This window comes from Setaria italica, chromosome III, assembly GCF_000263155.2.
Source record: "Setaria italica strain Yugu1 chromosome III, Setaria_italica_v2.0, whole genome shotgun sequence".
Taxonomy (NCBI): domain Eukaryota; kingdom Viridiplantae; phylum Streptophyta; class Magnoliopsida; order Poales; family Poaceae; genus Setaria; species Setaria italica.
The window spans coordinates 44,705,223-44,721,161 of NC_028452.1; the positions used below are offsets into that span (position 1 = coordinate 44,705,223).

Sequence of the window (15,939 nt, forward strand, 5' to 3'; positions counted from 1 at the left end):
GTGTGCTTCTGAATGGGAGGGTCAACCTACTTGGTGAAGCGGCAATTCCCTTCATCAAGGTAGGACTGTATACAAAGGTTGTGTTAGCCCATGCGATGCGAATAGTTGAGAGGGACAATATTACTCACCAATCCTACAGGGCATCTGAAGAATAAAATCTTGCATAGAAGCATTTCACTGTGATGGAATAAAATCTTGCATCCATCTGAAATAATGCCACGAACCAATCTTCCAAATCCCTTATATTAGTACTCTCCAGATTCGGGTGCTCAACGGTGACTTCAGGGAAAGAACTCAAATCCACACCCATTGGACCATAAATGATCTCTCCGTTACCATAGAATACCCTAATCTGATTTCCGCTCGACATTGCTACCACCTGACATACATTTCAACTATCAATCATACTTTCAAAGCTATTCTCGTTTGAACTAAAATACTTTTTAAATGCATACATTTCAACTATCAATTATACTTTTGAAGCTATTGTTGTTTGAACTAAAATACTTTTTAAATGCAATCTTCGAGTTATAAATTAAATCTACCCTAACACAAATCTAAGATACAAACACAGTAGGTCTTTGCAAATATAGAAGCTTGCACAACCCTATTTCCGTCTTGCATCCTTTCTTATTCAACACAAAGCAAGTATTTAGTAAGCATATTAAAAAAAATTACCACTAACAATTTCTTTAAATCCTATTGTCCAAACCCTAAAATCCTCTACAAACCATAATTGTTAGTAGGAAGAAATTTAAATCATGCAATAATGCTACAATTATCATAACATTTACTATTTTAAATCTATTTTGCAAAAAAAAAATGGACCTTGCCACGCCGGCCGCCGCTGCCCCCTACGCCCGCTGCGCCGCGGCTGGCCGCTGGCTCGCCCCGCGCCTGCGTCCTACCACTGCCCCACGCCGCACCGACGGAGAGAGGGGAGAGGGAGGGAGAGAGGGAGAGACTGCAGGTCGAGCAGCTGGAGTGCATAGAGGATGTTTTCGTCCACCCATTGGACGAAATCTAAGATTTCGTCGGCCGAGCCGACGATATCGTTGATTTTGTCCTACAGGTCGATGAAATATTGGGGCCCAAAGCATCTTCGTCCGGCGGCAATTTTTCGTCTACCCGGAAGATGAAAACTTGGTTTCGTCTACCCAGCAAACGAAATCCTGTGTTTTCGTCCACCGGGTAGACGAAAATAGGATTTCATCCACTGGGTAGACGATTGGGGTACAATTTTGTAATTCTATGAATGTGGAGTATCATTTTGTAATTTTGAAAAAAAACGTATTAAAAAAATTCTGCCACTTCTTGTAAAATGGTTAAATTTCCAATTTTTAAGATTTCTTTTGCTGTGAAACTGATGTGGAGAGAAAACGAGATGGTGGAAATGGATCCCCTCCACCATCCAGCTCTGTGGCTGCTTGCAGCATGGCCTCCCTTGTGTTTGTGCGTGATTCTCAGCGGCATTTCTTGGAGGTCTGATTGAGTGCTGTTCATTTGGTTTAGCGTGCATGGCTTGTCGATTGCGTGTATGTGCAGGTGCTTGCCCAGCATCCGCATTGCCCTTGTGTCGTCGTCGTGCGCTGCAGCAATCCCCTAGGCCTCACGCTCGTCGGACAAAGCTTGCCACCAACGAGGCACGTTGTTGTTCCATGGGACAGCGACTTGCGGGATTTGTTAGCAACAAAAGGTCAATAGTGACACAGTCTAAGAAACCAAGGGGTTAAATAAACCAAAACATACATAACTGGGAAACTGAACTCTGACTATGCTTCATGAGAGTAAAGTAGACTTTTCACTGAACTTTAGACCTTACGAACAATGTAAAAGTCCTAACTATTTCTATGTATCACTCCGATTGGCGATGAACACTAATAAAGGGACCGTTACTTTTTTGAGTGATAATTCCTATGGTGGCACTTTTTAACCAACATGCTAAAAATGCGAGGCGTCCCAAAATGCATCCGAATGAATAGAATGTGATCATCATATATGGATGTTTATTTCATTGCATAATAACAGCTGATCACCATTACATTCATAACACAAGGTATACCGACCTAACTATTTTGAGCGGTACGATGATAAGCATGATAAAATGCTATTCTTATTCTTCTCCTGTGCCTCAGCAACTGCCAGATGCAGCTGCTCGATGTCCTTGCTCAGGGCATCGATCTCACTCTTCTTTTCCTCCAGTGTCGCCTTCAGTTTCTCAGTCTCACCACCCTTTACAACATTGTAGTTCTCAAGCTCCTCAATTTTTGACTTCAGCTTGCTTGCTTCAACCTTCTCAGCGTCTAGTGCTTTCTGGACTGAATTCTTCTCTTCGTTCAGGTGTGAATGCTTGGCATCTAGTCGGTCATAGGATGCTTGTAGTTGTGACATAGAAATGCGGATAGTCGCCAATTCAGCCCTCTGCCTATCGACCTCAGCATTGTTGTCACGCCATGCTTTCTCAGCCGCTTCCTTGCTAACTTGGATTCCTTCTATCTCCCTTTTGAGGTCCTCCACTTCCTTCATGAATTTTGCCTTCTCGGGATCAAATGACTTCACAATTGTCTCCTTCTCCTCTGCTAATGCACCCAATTCCATTTTGAGCCTTTTAACCTCTAATTGGGACATGCTATGTTTCTGCTCTGCTATTAAAATCTCCAACCGAAGCTTATCCTTTTCACCCTCAACCAAATCCTTCTTGGTTTGGATTTCCTCCACCTTCTTCTTAAGATCCTCCAATTCTTTCATGACTTTTGCTTTCTCAGCATCAAAAGCCTTTGCAGCCGCCTCCTTCTCCTCCACCAATGCACCCAATTCCATCTTGAGATTGTTAGCCTCTGCTTCAGACATGCTTTGTTTCTGCACTGCAGTCAAAATCTCCAGCCGAAGCTTATCATTTTCACCTTCCACCAAATCCTTGTTGGCCTGGATTTCCTCCACCTTCATCTTAAGATCATCCAATTCCTTTAGGATTTCTGCCTTCTCAACATCAAAGGCCTTTGTAGCAGCGTCCTTTGCCACCTCTAGTGCTTCCAAATTCATCTTGAGGTTATTAACTTCTGCTTCAATCAGACTATATCTATGCTTCATAGCCAAAATCACTGACCGGAGCTCGTCATTTTCACTCTCTACCAAATCCTTGCTAGCTTGGGTTTCCTCTATCTTCCTCTTAAGATTGTCCAATTCGTTCATGATTTCTACCTTCTCAGCAGCAAATGCCTTTGCAGCTGCCTCCTTTGCCTCTACCAATGCAGCCAATATATGCTTATGGCACTTAACTTCTGCTTCAGATTGACTATATTTCTCCTCTGCTATTAAAACCTCTGCACGAAGCTTATCATTTTCACTCTCCAATAAATCCTTATTTGTTTGGATTTCCTCCAACTTCCTGTTAAGATCCTCCAATTCCTTCATGTTTTCTGCATTTTGAGCATCAAATGCCTTCACAGCCGCCTCCTTTGCCTCCGTCAATGCACTCAGTTCCATCTTGAGCCTCTCAACCTCTGCTTCAGACATGCTATGTTTTTGTTCTGCAGTCAGAACCTCCGACCGAAGCTTTTCATTTTCACCCTCCATAAAATCCTTATTGGACTGAAGTTCCTCCACCTTTCTCCTAAGCTCCTCGGCTTCCAGCATCATCTCTGCCTTCTCAGCATCAAACGCCTTCATTGCCGCCTCATTTGCCTCCACCAATGCACATAATTCCTTCTTGAGCTTCTCGACCTCCGCTTCGGTCTGCCTATACTTTTCCTCTGCGGTCAAAACCTCCGACCGAAGCTTTTCACTTTCACCCTTCAAGCTCCTCTCCACCTCTTCCTTCTGGCTTGTGATGCCCTGAGCCGTCGCCTTCGTCTCCTCCAATTGCTTTTCCAGTTTACCATTGTCACCAAGCAGCTGGGTGTTCTTGCGCTCCAACTCCCACACCTTGTCCTGAAGTGTGGACACCTGCTGCGATAGGGTCCTCACCCTGTCATCTGCAAAGAGATCTGCAGAGGGGGTCATTACAGGAGAGAGACAGAGCACGCTGCACAGGTTAAAGAAAAATGATGTCTTTTGCTCACCTTCAAACCACGACCTATTCTGGAAACTTGCAGAGGTTGACGACGACATGTCGGTCGCTGTTGCCACGCGCTTGCTGTTGCTCGAGTTGGAAGATGCCTCTGGCTATCTTTTGCAGTGACCCAGCCCAAGAATGTTCCCCGTTTTCCTGCCTCTGCCGCAGCTGCCCCTGGATGAATATATACAAAGTGGAAGAAGGAAATTAAAGGACGGAGAGGATGAAGAAGATTGAAGAAAGGGATGGAGTGCCGGTGCAGAAGAGGGATGGAGTGCCGGTGCAGAGGAGAGACAGAGGATGGAGTGTGGGATGACCTTTTCAAAAGAAAAAACGATGGAGTGTCGGTGAGGAAGAGGCATGGAGGAGCAGCTCGTTTGTACTACAAAATATATGCAGTGAGACTGGGGCCTTGCCAGGGTCCTTAATCTCTAAAAGAAACACTGGCATGGCGGGTAGAGCACACTGATGTTCTTCAGAAATCTAAACGTCCTGTAATTTCCTGTGGAATGCGGGCACTGGCTTTTGAATTACGATACGAACGATCTAAATTGTTGGCAAATATGACAGCTGACATCCCCCGGTTTTAATGTTTGGATCGAATTTGTTTCACTTGCCGTCACCCGTCAGCTTACATGGTCAATGAACCTTCTGTCATCCTGAATGTATTCGGATGCTGGCCGCTGGGTCTTGATCGCATTTTAAATATGGTCTCAGCATTTTAAGTTTGGGTCTGAACGTTTGAATACGAGGCGTAAGTGTTTGCACTTTGCACTTCCGAGGCTCTTTCAATCCGTGCTCATGTTCAGAACGGAAATCCACTGTTTCAAACACCTGCAGCTCTGAGACAGCACGGCCAGCTCCGTTGCCATCAGTAGTTGGTATTCCTGCGGACAGCAGCTCGATAAACGTAGTGCTAATGCAAGGCATCAATTGGCAATCCTCGCAACAAGGCCAAGGCGACCATCAGAAACTTTCACCTCACAATGCAGTGTTAGCTCCATTAGAAACTTCTTTTACTACATTTGGACAAAGCGCAGATTGATCGTCCTTACATGCTACTTGTGTCACATAACCATTATTGGCACAACAAGGGCCTGACGGTACTCCCTCCGTCCCAAAAAGAATGTAACTCTCGCTTATCGATCAAATTTATAAAAAAAATACTAACATTCACGTCTCCAAATAGATTTAGTATAAAAATATATCACCTAATTAATCTATTGATATTTATTTTGTACCATAAATGTTAGTACTAATATTGTCACAGAACACAGAACACAGGCCCATTTAATTTGGGCTCTGTTCTCACAAAGCTCGCTTATAGGTTGGCTCACACCGTGTTCTGGGTCCAACTCGTCGTTTGTAATAAAAAAACGTTGACCGTTTTGACTTGATAAATCATCTAGATGGAGAATTGGCTTAAAACTGCTCCAAAGGACGGTCCAACTGGGTGGTAACGGGTCGTTACGCTCGTGGGCCTGGTCCAACCGGCTCAAAATGCCTTCTCGAGCTGGCCGGCCCAAAACGCCTTCTCCAACTGGCCCACTTCTGTTTCCACCAACGGAACTCCTAATGCGAGCGGACAGGGGTCGCGCGCGGTGGAGACGACGCCGGGAGATGGCGGCAGGCGGCCGACGTGCCGTCGACGATGAGCGCGCGCGAGGATCCTCCAGCGCTGGGCAGGTAAGTCCCCCGCCCATTGCTCATAATTTTGGTGGGTGAAAATTGGGGACTTCCGTAGGATTTGTGAGCATGTGACATGAAAGGGGCACTGTCCTTGATCAAATGATCAATGTTTGATCAGAGGTGAGAACTTGATGAGATTGGGCCTTTCTGCGATTGAATCATTTGTTGCTGTCAATCAGTAGGGTTAATTTTGTCTTCATCACAAAAAAAAAATTGTTTGGCAGAGAAGGGTTAGCTAGGGTTATGACTTAGGAACCTACGATTCAACATACTGTAATAATCTAGTTCATTGTCAATATATAATTGATGGGTTTTTGTTTGATTGTGGTTAGGTACGTGGGAGAAAATTTTGACTTTGAAGGTCTACTCTGAGGATGCCGTTGGTAGTAAGCAATATGCAGAGAGGAGAGTGGATATGGGAGGACATACTGTATTTGTTTTCAATCTGGTGCAGTTGATCGAGAAGATTGGATACAGTTCAATTGCTTAGCTGATGTGCTGCAAGAAGAGGCAATCAAGTGAAGGTGCTATGTCAAATCTGTGTGCTGCATAACATGATTTTGCCATGTCTGATGAGTACAAAGACTTGAATACCGTTAGTCATACCACACCGTCAGGAGAGCTGATAGATGCTGATGAGGGCATTGAAGTCATACCACACCGTCAGGAGAGATTACAAGTACAGAGGAATGAACCAAGGCAGGTCAATGTGTGCTGCAAAGACAAGAGTTGCGCTTTCCTCATGAGTGCTTCTGTTGTAGGAAAGCAGACTTATGGAATCTCACTAATGTGGTACTGCTATGGAGAGTTCAAGGATATGAGTAGTGCTTGGCTTGCTCAGGTCTGAGGATGATATCAGAACTGATCAAGACTGGAAAGTGACATCACTCCAACAATTGCACTGTGGCAAGCTAGCTGCAAGATTGAACCTATACAGTGGACTTAGAGAAAATGACATGGTTTGTGTTCCAAGAGGAATCTAAGTAGATTGCCTTTGCAAGCATTAATTCCAGGTGGACAAAAAAGTTACTGAGAACTTTGTACATGATTGGTGAAAAAGGAGGTGTACTTGGAAAAGGTAGTCATGATTCGATAAGAAGTGAATCTGATGGCATTGCCTCTCCAAAGTTCACACAGCCAGGCACGCCAAAAAGAAAGGCAACAAGGAAGTCGGCTGATGAGCTAATTGTCTCATGATCAGCGGCAAGGTTAGACACTGTTACCTATAGCAATTGCAAGAAAGAAAGACACCATTACAAAGGATGTCGAAAGAAGCTTGTAGGCCGGATCGGATGTAAAGCTAAGGAAGCAAGGCCATCTCCCAACTCGTTCATTATTCAGTAGCACTAACCTGCTTTCTTTGTCATTTCATTTGCATCAAATAAAGGGGCTAACCAGGAACCAGCTCCCAACCCTCACAAACTGGGGCTGCATCAGGCACAAGCAGTTATGTCTTACCAACGTTTCGGATCAGTATATCAGGTAAATGTGAAGCCTTGCAATTTTTATCAGAAAATTTACACAGGGAGCCCTTGCTGCGTGAGCTCGCTATAGCTTTTCAACGAATGGGTGGATGCTGTGCGTACGTAGTGAGGGCCCAGCTGAGTTGGCAAGTCAAAACGGTCACCATCGTTTTTTAGCCTATGCCCGACAAGTGGGACCGAGAGGGGATAGAGTGCGGACAAAACTATGGTGCGTTTGTTCTTTCGTTATTAGAGAGAGAGAGAGATTCCGAAAGTGGCCTCATTCGCCCTCGTTTCCAAAACGATCAGTAGCCTCATGCACCCTAGTTTCCAAAAGAAAAGAAAAACTCTGGCTGTAAGCTAAAAGGAGTCCACTCATTTTCAGATTTTCCGAGTATCTGTGCTGCCTCGAGGCCGCACACGTTTAGCATTAAACAAAGAAAGTAATCTGAACAGGCTCAAGAACAGGATACCATGATCATATACATGCCATTGACTGAAAAACCAAACACCAAAGCAAGCAAAGAGCTGATGATGGAAGAGAAGCGGCACCAAGCTAGCCACCAAGGTAAAATCATGCAGCAGGCAGCTGCTGAGAGCAGGCGGCGGTTCCATTAATTATCAGACATAAAAAAGGGCAGGATTCGTAGTATATCAAGGAATTCAACAGGCTGGTGCATAATCACCAAACACAATGCAAACGCGTTCCAACATTCGATAGACCATATAGTCCTGATATGCATTGCATAAGGTACGCGACAAGCATGTTCAAAGATCATCATGCGTTACAGGCAACTAACAGTTCATGATGTTATCATTATTCAGCTAGAAGCAAACATTAGCACAGCGGATTCCATCCATGACTCCTGCTCATTGGGACACGGCAGCCTGACGCCACTCCTTGCGATCTGACACTGCAGTAGAGAGACAGATAATAAGAATGGTACCGACCTTCATAATTCAAACTAATAAACACAGAAGCTAGAATAGACCATGATAAAAGTATATAGAGGACATCAAGCAAAGTGAGCTTTTCTGCGCATGCCTTCATCTTTTGCAGCTCGGTACAAATAATATGCAATGAAGAAAGAAATAAGTGTCATAAACAAAGACTGCAGTGCGCAAGAAACTTCAAGAGCAAGTGACTGTTGGTTTCATCAGTTTTTATTTTTGCAAAGGATGGATAGCCCTTTTATGGCACATGCATCATCCAACATATAAGCACAATCTAGTATGCTTCAGCATCTGAAACTGTCCTGCTGTTTTCATCATGTGCAATTTCTAGTTTGCTGCTACTGACAATCTTGCTACTACCGTGGGCATGAAATCCAAAGTGCTTCGCTTCTCATTTGATTTGCTTCGTGGTTAGCATTTGACGGCAGTGCATCACAATAGCAACACCAAAAATTACAAGCGCTACCAGTGCAGGCTCAGCTGTTGCAGAGTATGATCCAAAGATTGATCCTAAAAGGATAACCAAGTGTAACAATTCAGGGTCGAAATTTGGCTTCTCGACTGAACTTGGCACAACATTTTGTGGCCCTAGAGCTAGAGTATATGCAGGAACCAAGAGATTCAAGGAGCATCCTTTGGTGGATCTATATACACATCCTAAAGAAGTATCACTTCAAAACAATAGAAATCACAAGACCGGTGCAAGTAGCTTTCATAAACAACAGAAGAAACCAATGAAAGAACCTAGAACATGATGATGTTCAAAGTGCAAGGAATTGATGGTAGGAACAATATCACTTTGGAATCATCTGGCCATCTTGGTGCGCGCAAGCTAAGTACAGCGACCAAAAGAAAGCCATCTGATCTCAAATTTGCAGTTCTACACCCAAAACCTAAACAAATCAAGTCAGTTCATTCCATGCTTCCGGGAAAAAACCAACTGAGGATGTTGTTCAGGAAAGGTATTCAGAGTAGCATGCAGACAAGGACGCTATGTGTCAGCAACTCAGCATACCATTCAACAATATCAAATCAAGGAGCTTTGAGAATATGTGTGAGGTCATTGGGAAGGACTATGGACCTAGATATAACCCTGGTAAGCTCTTAGTCAATCATGCTTTGAAAGCTCTTAAGCATATAAGTACTTTTCGGTTAAAGGATTGTTGGTGGGTATGAGACCTGCAATGTTAGAGATTGCATTTTATGGAACATGCAAAGTACAAATTTAAAAAGATTTTTTCCTAACAGTAAAGTAGGCTTGCTCATGAGAATCTTGGCCAATATGGACATGTATTGGGTGAGCCAAATGGACCAAAAAAACTCAAGAGGTAGTGCCACTTTTTAATCCAAACAAATATTGATTTCAGAAAAATAATCAGTATGCTGCTGAAGAAGGCCTTCACTGCATTGCTCCTTACATTTGCAGCTATAGTGGGGTAAATGTTAGTGTAATCCAGAAACCCATGCCTATTTTTTCTTTTGCCAACCTAGACAGCCCACATCCCTGTTTGAATCCAGCACCTATGTTGGATTCCATGCAGCCTTTGGCAAGACCCCCAAAAAGTTTGCTCAATCGGACAGCACCACTCATGTCGGAAATCAACACACCCACACGTGTCCATGTAATACTACTAGAGTCGCTACATGTGCTAGACGCAAATTAAAGGTGCTAAGGCGGTGGCGAGTGTGCCTCACATCGCCATGCTGCCATGACAATCATGTATTCCTTAGCCAAGGAGAAAAGAGAAAGAAGCTGTAAATCCAATTTCTAAGAAGAGAAGAGAAAAGCTGTGTAAATCCAATTCCCATACTACGCCCCGCCACACCATCGAGAAAGCTACCACAATCAGAATACCTACAACCAACATGTATAGGAAAACAAGTGCACAAATACATATACGATCAGTAATTACCTGTTGTTAAACGAGCTCGGGTCCTTGGGTAACTTCATTGGAAGAAAGGGCTCCAGGAGCCAATCTTTCCGCTCAAACAACTCAGCCTCTTCAGGAGCAGAATCCTCTTGATTCTCAACATACAGAATGCTGGACTTCAGTTTCTTCTTGATCATGTCAATAGAAACTAGCCAAATCTGGGCATTGTCGTAAGTTCCATCCTCCTGCTCGCTAGGCTTATGCTTCAATAAGAAAGTGACCTCATTAGGGTCATCCATGCTAAACATTGGGAAGAGTAACAAATCTCGTGGAATATGTGCAAAGTCATCATCATGAGGCCAAAGGTCATATGCTGCCAACCAACTATCTTCTACCCAAACCATATCATTCCCCTGTATCCTCAGTTTCCAGGTGGTGATACTGAAATTAGATGGGTCCGGATCACAGGTTCGTTTGAGCATACCATCATACCATAAGACAAAGGCAAACTTCAACGCATTGCCACCATCTGTTGTGCCCAGGGTGTGGTATGCCTCAAGGCCTCCTTCGACATGGTCATGACGTTTCATGTGATACAGCCTGGGAGGTAATTCGAGGAACAAGATCTCAGGGGCTTCATCGAAAACGTTACACAGCATGACGCCAGAACTGTAGTCAACCCAGCACATCCAGCTCCCGAAGGCGACGACTTTGTCTGTGTCCCAGTACCAAAGGATATGCTCCAGATCCAAGTTGCCGTTGGGGCGCACCGGGACGACACGCGGGCGCTTGAGCACCCACTGGTCGGAGATGGACGGGTTAAACACGGTCAGCTCCGGCCGCGCGGTCTCCCCAATGACTGTCATCTGGAGCTCAGCCACGACAAACTCCTCCAGGCCCCGGCGGACGATGCCAATGTCCAGGGACTCCATCCTGCGCAGCATCTGATTCGTGGCGTGAAAGCCCTCGGCCTGGACCCGGGCCAGGATGTCGCCGATGGTGCCACCGAGAGTTGGGAGCCAGCGCAGGGACGGCCTGGCGCCGCTGTCGGCGCTGTAGACGAAGTAGTCGATCATCGGGTAGAGGGAATCGCCGAGCACGGGGATGGGGTAGTGCATGAGGAGCAGCACCGCGCCGTCGTGGGCGGCGACAGGGGCCAGCGGCTCGCCCTCCGCCGGGCCGTTCGGCCACCGTAGGTAGAGGGTGGACGGCTGCGGCGGCGCGTTGAGGCTGACGCAGACGTCGAACGGGTCGCCGCGGGAATTGGTGAGGGAGGCCACGGTCGGGTCGTCCGCGGGGAAGGAGTCGTCGTCGCGGCGCCTCACGAAGCAGTCGAGCGCCACCCAGCCGCGAGAGGGAGGGAGGGCAGCCACGGCCGCTGGTGGCGCTCCCCCCTTGTAGCTGTGGGTTGCCGCCTCCAAGGGCGAGTAGAGGGTTAGGCCAACCCGAGCCGGTGGCTGCTCGAGGTCGGAAGCCATGGCGGCGGCTAGCGCGGCGGCGGCTTTTCTGTGATGGATGGAGGCGTGTTTCGTTGCGACTTGCGAGCCGAGTCAGTTTGGGAGCTGGGGTTTATCCGTGTCGGAAGCCAAGTCCTTTGCGGCAACGTGAGCCTGCCGGACGAAAACCTGAGGCCCAACCTCAGCCCGCCCGGACAGGCCCGACCCACCCGTTGGCGCGTGTGGGTGGGCTTAGCGAAAATCGAGACGACTCTTCTATCAAGTCGTCGCGCGGTCTCTCCCATTCCTTGCATAAATTTCGAAATTTAATATCCAATTTGCAAATTCGAAAGTCTTGTGAAATATAATCGCAGGACGTGGATTCTTTTGGTTTAAGATATTTCCTGCCCTTTTCTATATTTCACTTATTTTCTCCTTTTTTATTTTCTAGGTCTAGTGAATGGACAATTATGCCCTTGATACGTGGGACTCACCTACCTGACTCAATTGTTTCCTTTTTCTTCTTTTCCGTGCCCCTCTTTCTTGCATCTTCACCGAGAGTGAATTTTCTAAGCATAGGACCAGCTGGCCACCCTATGACACGGTACACTCTCAGCCAAGATTGAGGCACAGGTGACGTGGCTCAATCTCAACTGCCCCTACGTTCATAAGCTATTTAACGCATCTCCACCGGCATAAAATGGTGACGGTGCAGCTGGTGCCAGCGTGGAGCATGCCTGCTAACCCCAACACCGAGGCCGGCTTGCCCTTACACAACGAGCTCGGCACTCCTCTGCCCCGCGGCAAGAGGCTTCGCGTGCTGGCGGCATGGAGGGCTCGAGTGGGAGGGGGAACCGGAGCAGGGAGAAAGGCGTGGCTAGGGGAGAAGTAGGACAGGGGAAGGGAGAAGCCGGAGAGAGAGAAGTCGATGCAAATTTTCTGCACAGCGTGAGTACGTAGGAGAAGCTCGTACAGCACAGTCATTCCTCTGAGTAGGGAGAGATGTAAGGCATGGAGTTAAACTCCTCTGCCTTTGCGTGTAACTTCCCTCAGGAGGGCGGCATCGATCAGGTGAACCGCGGTCAGAGTCGTTCGTGGAAACGGCAGCCTCAACGACGGCCACGGCAAGCGAGGGCGCCCACCGAACGAGCTCCAGCTTGACTGCGTTTTCTCTCCCGTATACGGCTATACTACCATCCCGAACCAGTTTTCCCTCCCGTTCGGTTCGGCCTCCTCTCCCTCTCCGTCTCATCCTCACCAAATCCGGCGAGATGTGGCCGGATTCCGGCGAAAATGGAGGCCAAATGCGGTGCGGCGAAGGACGGGCTCCAGGGCGTAGCGTCACAACTCACAAGAAGGTCGGAGCGGGCGCCCACGCCCCACGCCCCCGCGAGGCCGCGACGCGAAGGGGAACCGCGGCCCCAGCTGCGTGGAGCCCGCAACGAGGACGAGTCAGCATACGGTGGCCATGCACGGTATTGGAGCGGCATGCGGCGGCGGCTCTCGTGCCAGTCCCCCGTTACGGTGGTGTCCATAGGTGCCACGGCGGCCGTGTTGGTGGCGCTAGTTTGTCTTGGCACCGTGGAGGTCTGGAGGCAGTGGCCGCGCCCGAGCAAGCGGCGTGCGATCAAGAGGAGACATGCATGAACGACGCCGCCCGGCTCTGCCTCACTGTGAAGCTCGGTCTCATCAGACGTCACGCTGCAGCTAGCCCACGGCTCCTGGAGTCCGGAACGGGCCGTCGACGACCTCGTCGGATTCGGATCAGAGGACCGTGGCAGCGGGCCAGCGGCGACGCGCACGCCCGTCGCGTCCCGTGCGGCGGGGCTCCTCGGGGGACACCACCCCGACGTGCCCGCCAGGTTCGTTCGATCAGCGCCTTCCTCAGCGGCCCCAAGGCCGCGTCGCGCGCGTCGCCGGCGCCGTCCGTCGATGAACACGAGCGCGCCCGGCGTCGTCGCACCGGAGGCGCTCCCACGCCACGCGCAGCACGGTTGCAGTTGGGCGACGACGGGATCCACGTCGACGGCGCTCAGCACCCGCGTGCCGGCGGCGTCGCTCGGCGCGCAGGACCGTGCGGCCGTCACGAGCAGGAAGACGCGCTCCGGCAGCTGCTCGTCTTCGCCCGCCGCAGCAGCTCAACTTCCCTCGTTGCCGCGCTCGTTCTCCGGGTTCGCGGCGTCGCGGAAGAACTAGTCTTCTATTCAGATTATCATTGCTTTTGTCCTGAGCTTGCAAAATCATGTTGAAGTCAGCCAGTACCAGCCATCTGTCAGAGAAATCCCCTCTGATCTGCTTTAGTTCTTGCAGGAATCTTAACTTCTCATTGTCTAACTGTTAACCACCAATCAGCCAGAACTGTTGTCGCTTCCACCTTTGCTGACACTGTGAATTCCCCCACTAAACATTGTGTAATCTTGTAATAGTCCTCATCAACTGCTAACAGCGCTCCCGCACACGTTCCTTGTGCAGGCAAGAAGGTGAAATTCCTTTAGAATACTAGTCTTAGCTAGATAAGAACTATACTTAAACTCAGTAGCTCTAGTTGTACTTCTAGGCAAGACATAGTTTTACCATTGTTAAGCAAAGCATCTTTAAATACGTGACCTCCATCCATTATCACCTAGTAAGCCCTGTCAAGTAGTTATACGGTCTACTGAACCGTAACGATGTGTCCATGTAACTAGACCTAATAAATCAGCATGCTTATATGTAAGTTAGGTTGATGGGATCCCAACTTATGCTTGTAAATATTGAAAGTGAAAAGGTGGTAACTAATATAAAAATAAATTACTTTCAAACACTGAACAAACAAAAATATGTGTCGTGCCTGTTAGAAGTTGATGTCAAGGACTAGCTTGCACACGCAAGATGAACATATTTTCTTTTTCTTTTTCTTTTTTGCTAGATGGATCGAAGAAGTGAATGACTCGATCACCTGTTGGTGTTCTCAATCAAAAACTGTAGAAAGTCGTTGACAGTCAAATTTTCAACTCTTGGAGTAAGTTCGTAATTCCTCTTCTCTGTTTTAGGCAACTTTACCAAGTGGAGGAGTTAGCAGTCTGATTCACAACTACAATGAATTCAGCCTCATCCAGTCAGTACGCCCAAGGAGGTATGTTTTTGTGCTTGCTATTTGTGTGCTTTGGAGAAAACAGGTTTCGTGTGCAGGCGTTAGGAGAGGGGTGCTCTGAAAATATAATGATGCTATATATATGTTTCTTATACAGGTAAACGCAAGAGCTACATTAGCTATGATATGTACGTTGATAACACTCTCAATATTACGGATAAAGATGATGCTCTGAAGATGGGTACTTTTAAAGCCAAGCACAAAATTGTTCATGAAGCATCCTGCGGTATCTGTCATGGGAGTACAAGCTTATTGGCCTTCTCCTAACAAGAGTCAATTGCTCCATCCTATCCGAGATGGGAAAGCGGGCTATTTTGTCCCTGTTGAAGGCATTGGAAGAACATATGGCAGCACGCTTATGCTTTCACAAATTCAAGTGGCTAGAAATTGTACTGACACGAGATGGTCAATGTTGAAATATGCAATACATTTGGAATATTCTAGAAGATTATGGAGATATCAAGAGACTAACTTTATCATGTATAAGGATAAGATCATAGCAAGGTGAGAAGGTTCTAGAAAATTGGAGAGAATGCATGAGCCATAATTGACATGCTTCACAGTGAAGTGTAGAATAATCTAAAACTAGATATTTTAGCATGGTAGAAATATAAGAAACTAGATAAGGATGAGGAGGGTTCTAGAGTTAGGATATTTTGTATGAAAGAGTGTGCAAGTTGACACATGGTAACACCACAATGACCATGAGCACCTATAAATATGTGTGCTCCCCTCCCTTCTAGCCATACCATGGCATAGAGCGGCATGTGAGCTATAGGTGAAGAGATGGCAAGGTTGCCATGTAGTGTAATGGTGTCATGGTAGAGTCTCTACATAAAAGTGTAAGAGTAGTGTTGTATCAAGTTGTGAGTAGGTGAATAAAAGATTTGAGTTCCCTTATATAGAGTTGGTCTCCCGTGTCGGTGTCGGTGTGAAAGTCTCTTCAAAGTAATATGGGTATAAGATGCCACTTCTAGGAGTTGGTATTGTCAAGGTTTGGGCGCAAATGTCTCAACAGTCAAGTTCTTTTCAAACATGTGGGAACAATTCCTTCCTCACCCAACGCTAGGAAGCATACCGCTGTCGGTGTGGTGGAGTACCTCATTAAGCCTAAGAATATTTCCGCAGATTTGGTTCATATATTGAAGCTTATGGATATTCGAAGCAAGCCCAAACTCTATACTATTCTTGTTTCCTTGGTGCCACTGAATAACAGAGGGTGGGGCTACATTCAGATATATGAGAAAGTAAAAAACAAGATTAGTGCTTCTGAATTTAGAAACATTCTCTTGAAGATTCCCTACCATAACAATTGGAGAGCACAAGTTCAACAAAATCT

General features: G+C 46.9%; 2 protein-coding genes across 2 annotated transcripts; both read right to left on the bottom strand.

Moving 5' to 3' along the window:
• Positions 1–1,986: 1,986 nt before the first annotated feature.
• Positions 1,987–4,339, bottom strand: LOC101778771 (paramyosin). Its single transcript, XM_004962813.3, has 2 exons — positions 4,062–4,339; positions 1,987–3,986 (listed from the first exon to the last, which is right to left on the bottom strand). The coding sequence occupies exons 1-2, from the start codon at positions 4,108–4,110 to the stop codon at positions 2,071–2,073; spliced, it is 1,965 nt and encodes a 654-aa protein (XP_004962870.1). The 5' UTR covers positions 4,111–4,339; the 3' UTR covers positions 1,987–2,070.
• A 3,477-nt stretch (positions 4,340–7,816) lies between these two features.
• On the bottom strand, positions 7,817–11,565 carry LOC101779178. Its single transcript, XM_004962814.3, has 2 exons — positions 10,074–11,565; positions 7,817–8,120 (listed from the first exon to the last, which is right to left on the bottom strand). Exons 1-2 carry the CDS (start codon positions 11,507–11,509, stop codon positions 8,045–8,047), a joined length of 1,512 nt encoding a protein of 503 aa, XP_004962871.2. The 5' UTR covers positions 11,510–11,565; the 3' UTR covers positions 7,817–8,044.
• Positions 11,566–15,939: the final 4,374 nt, after the last annotated feature.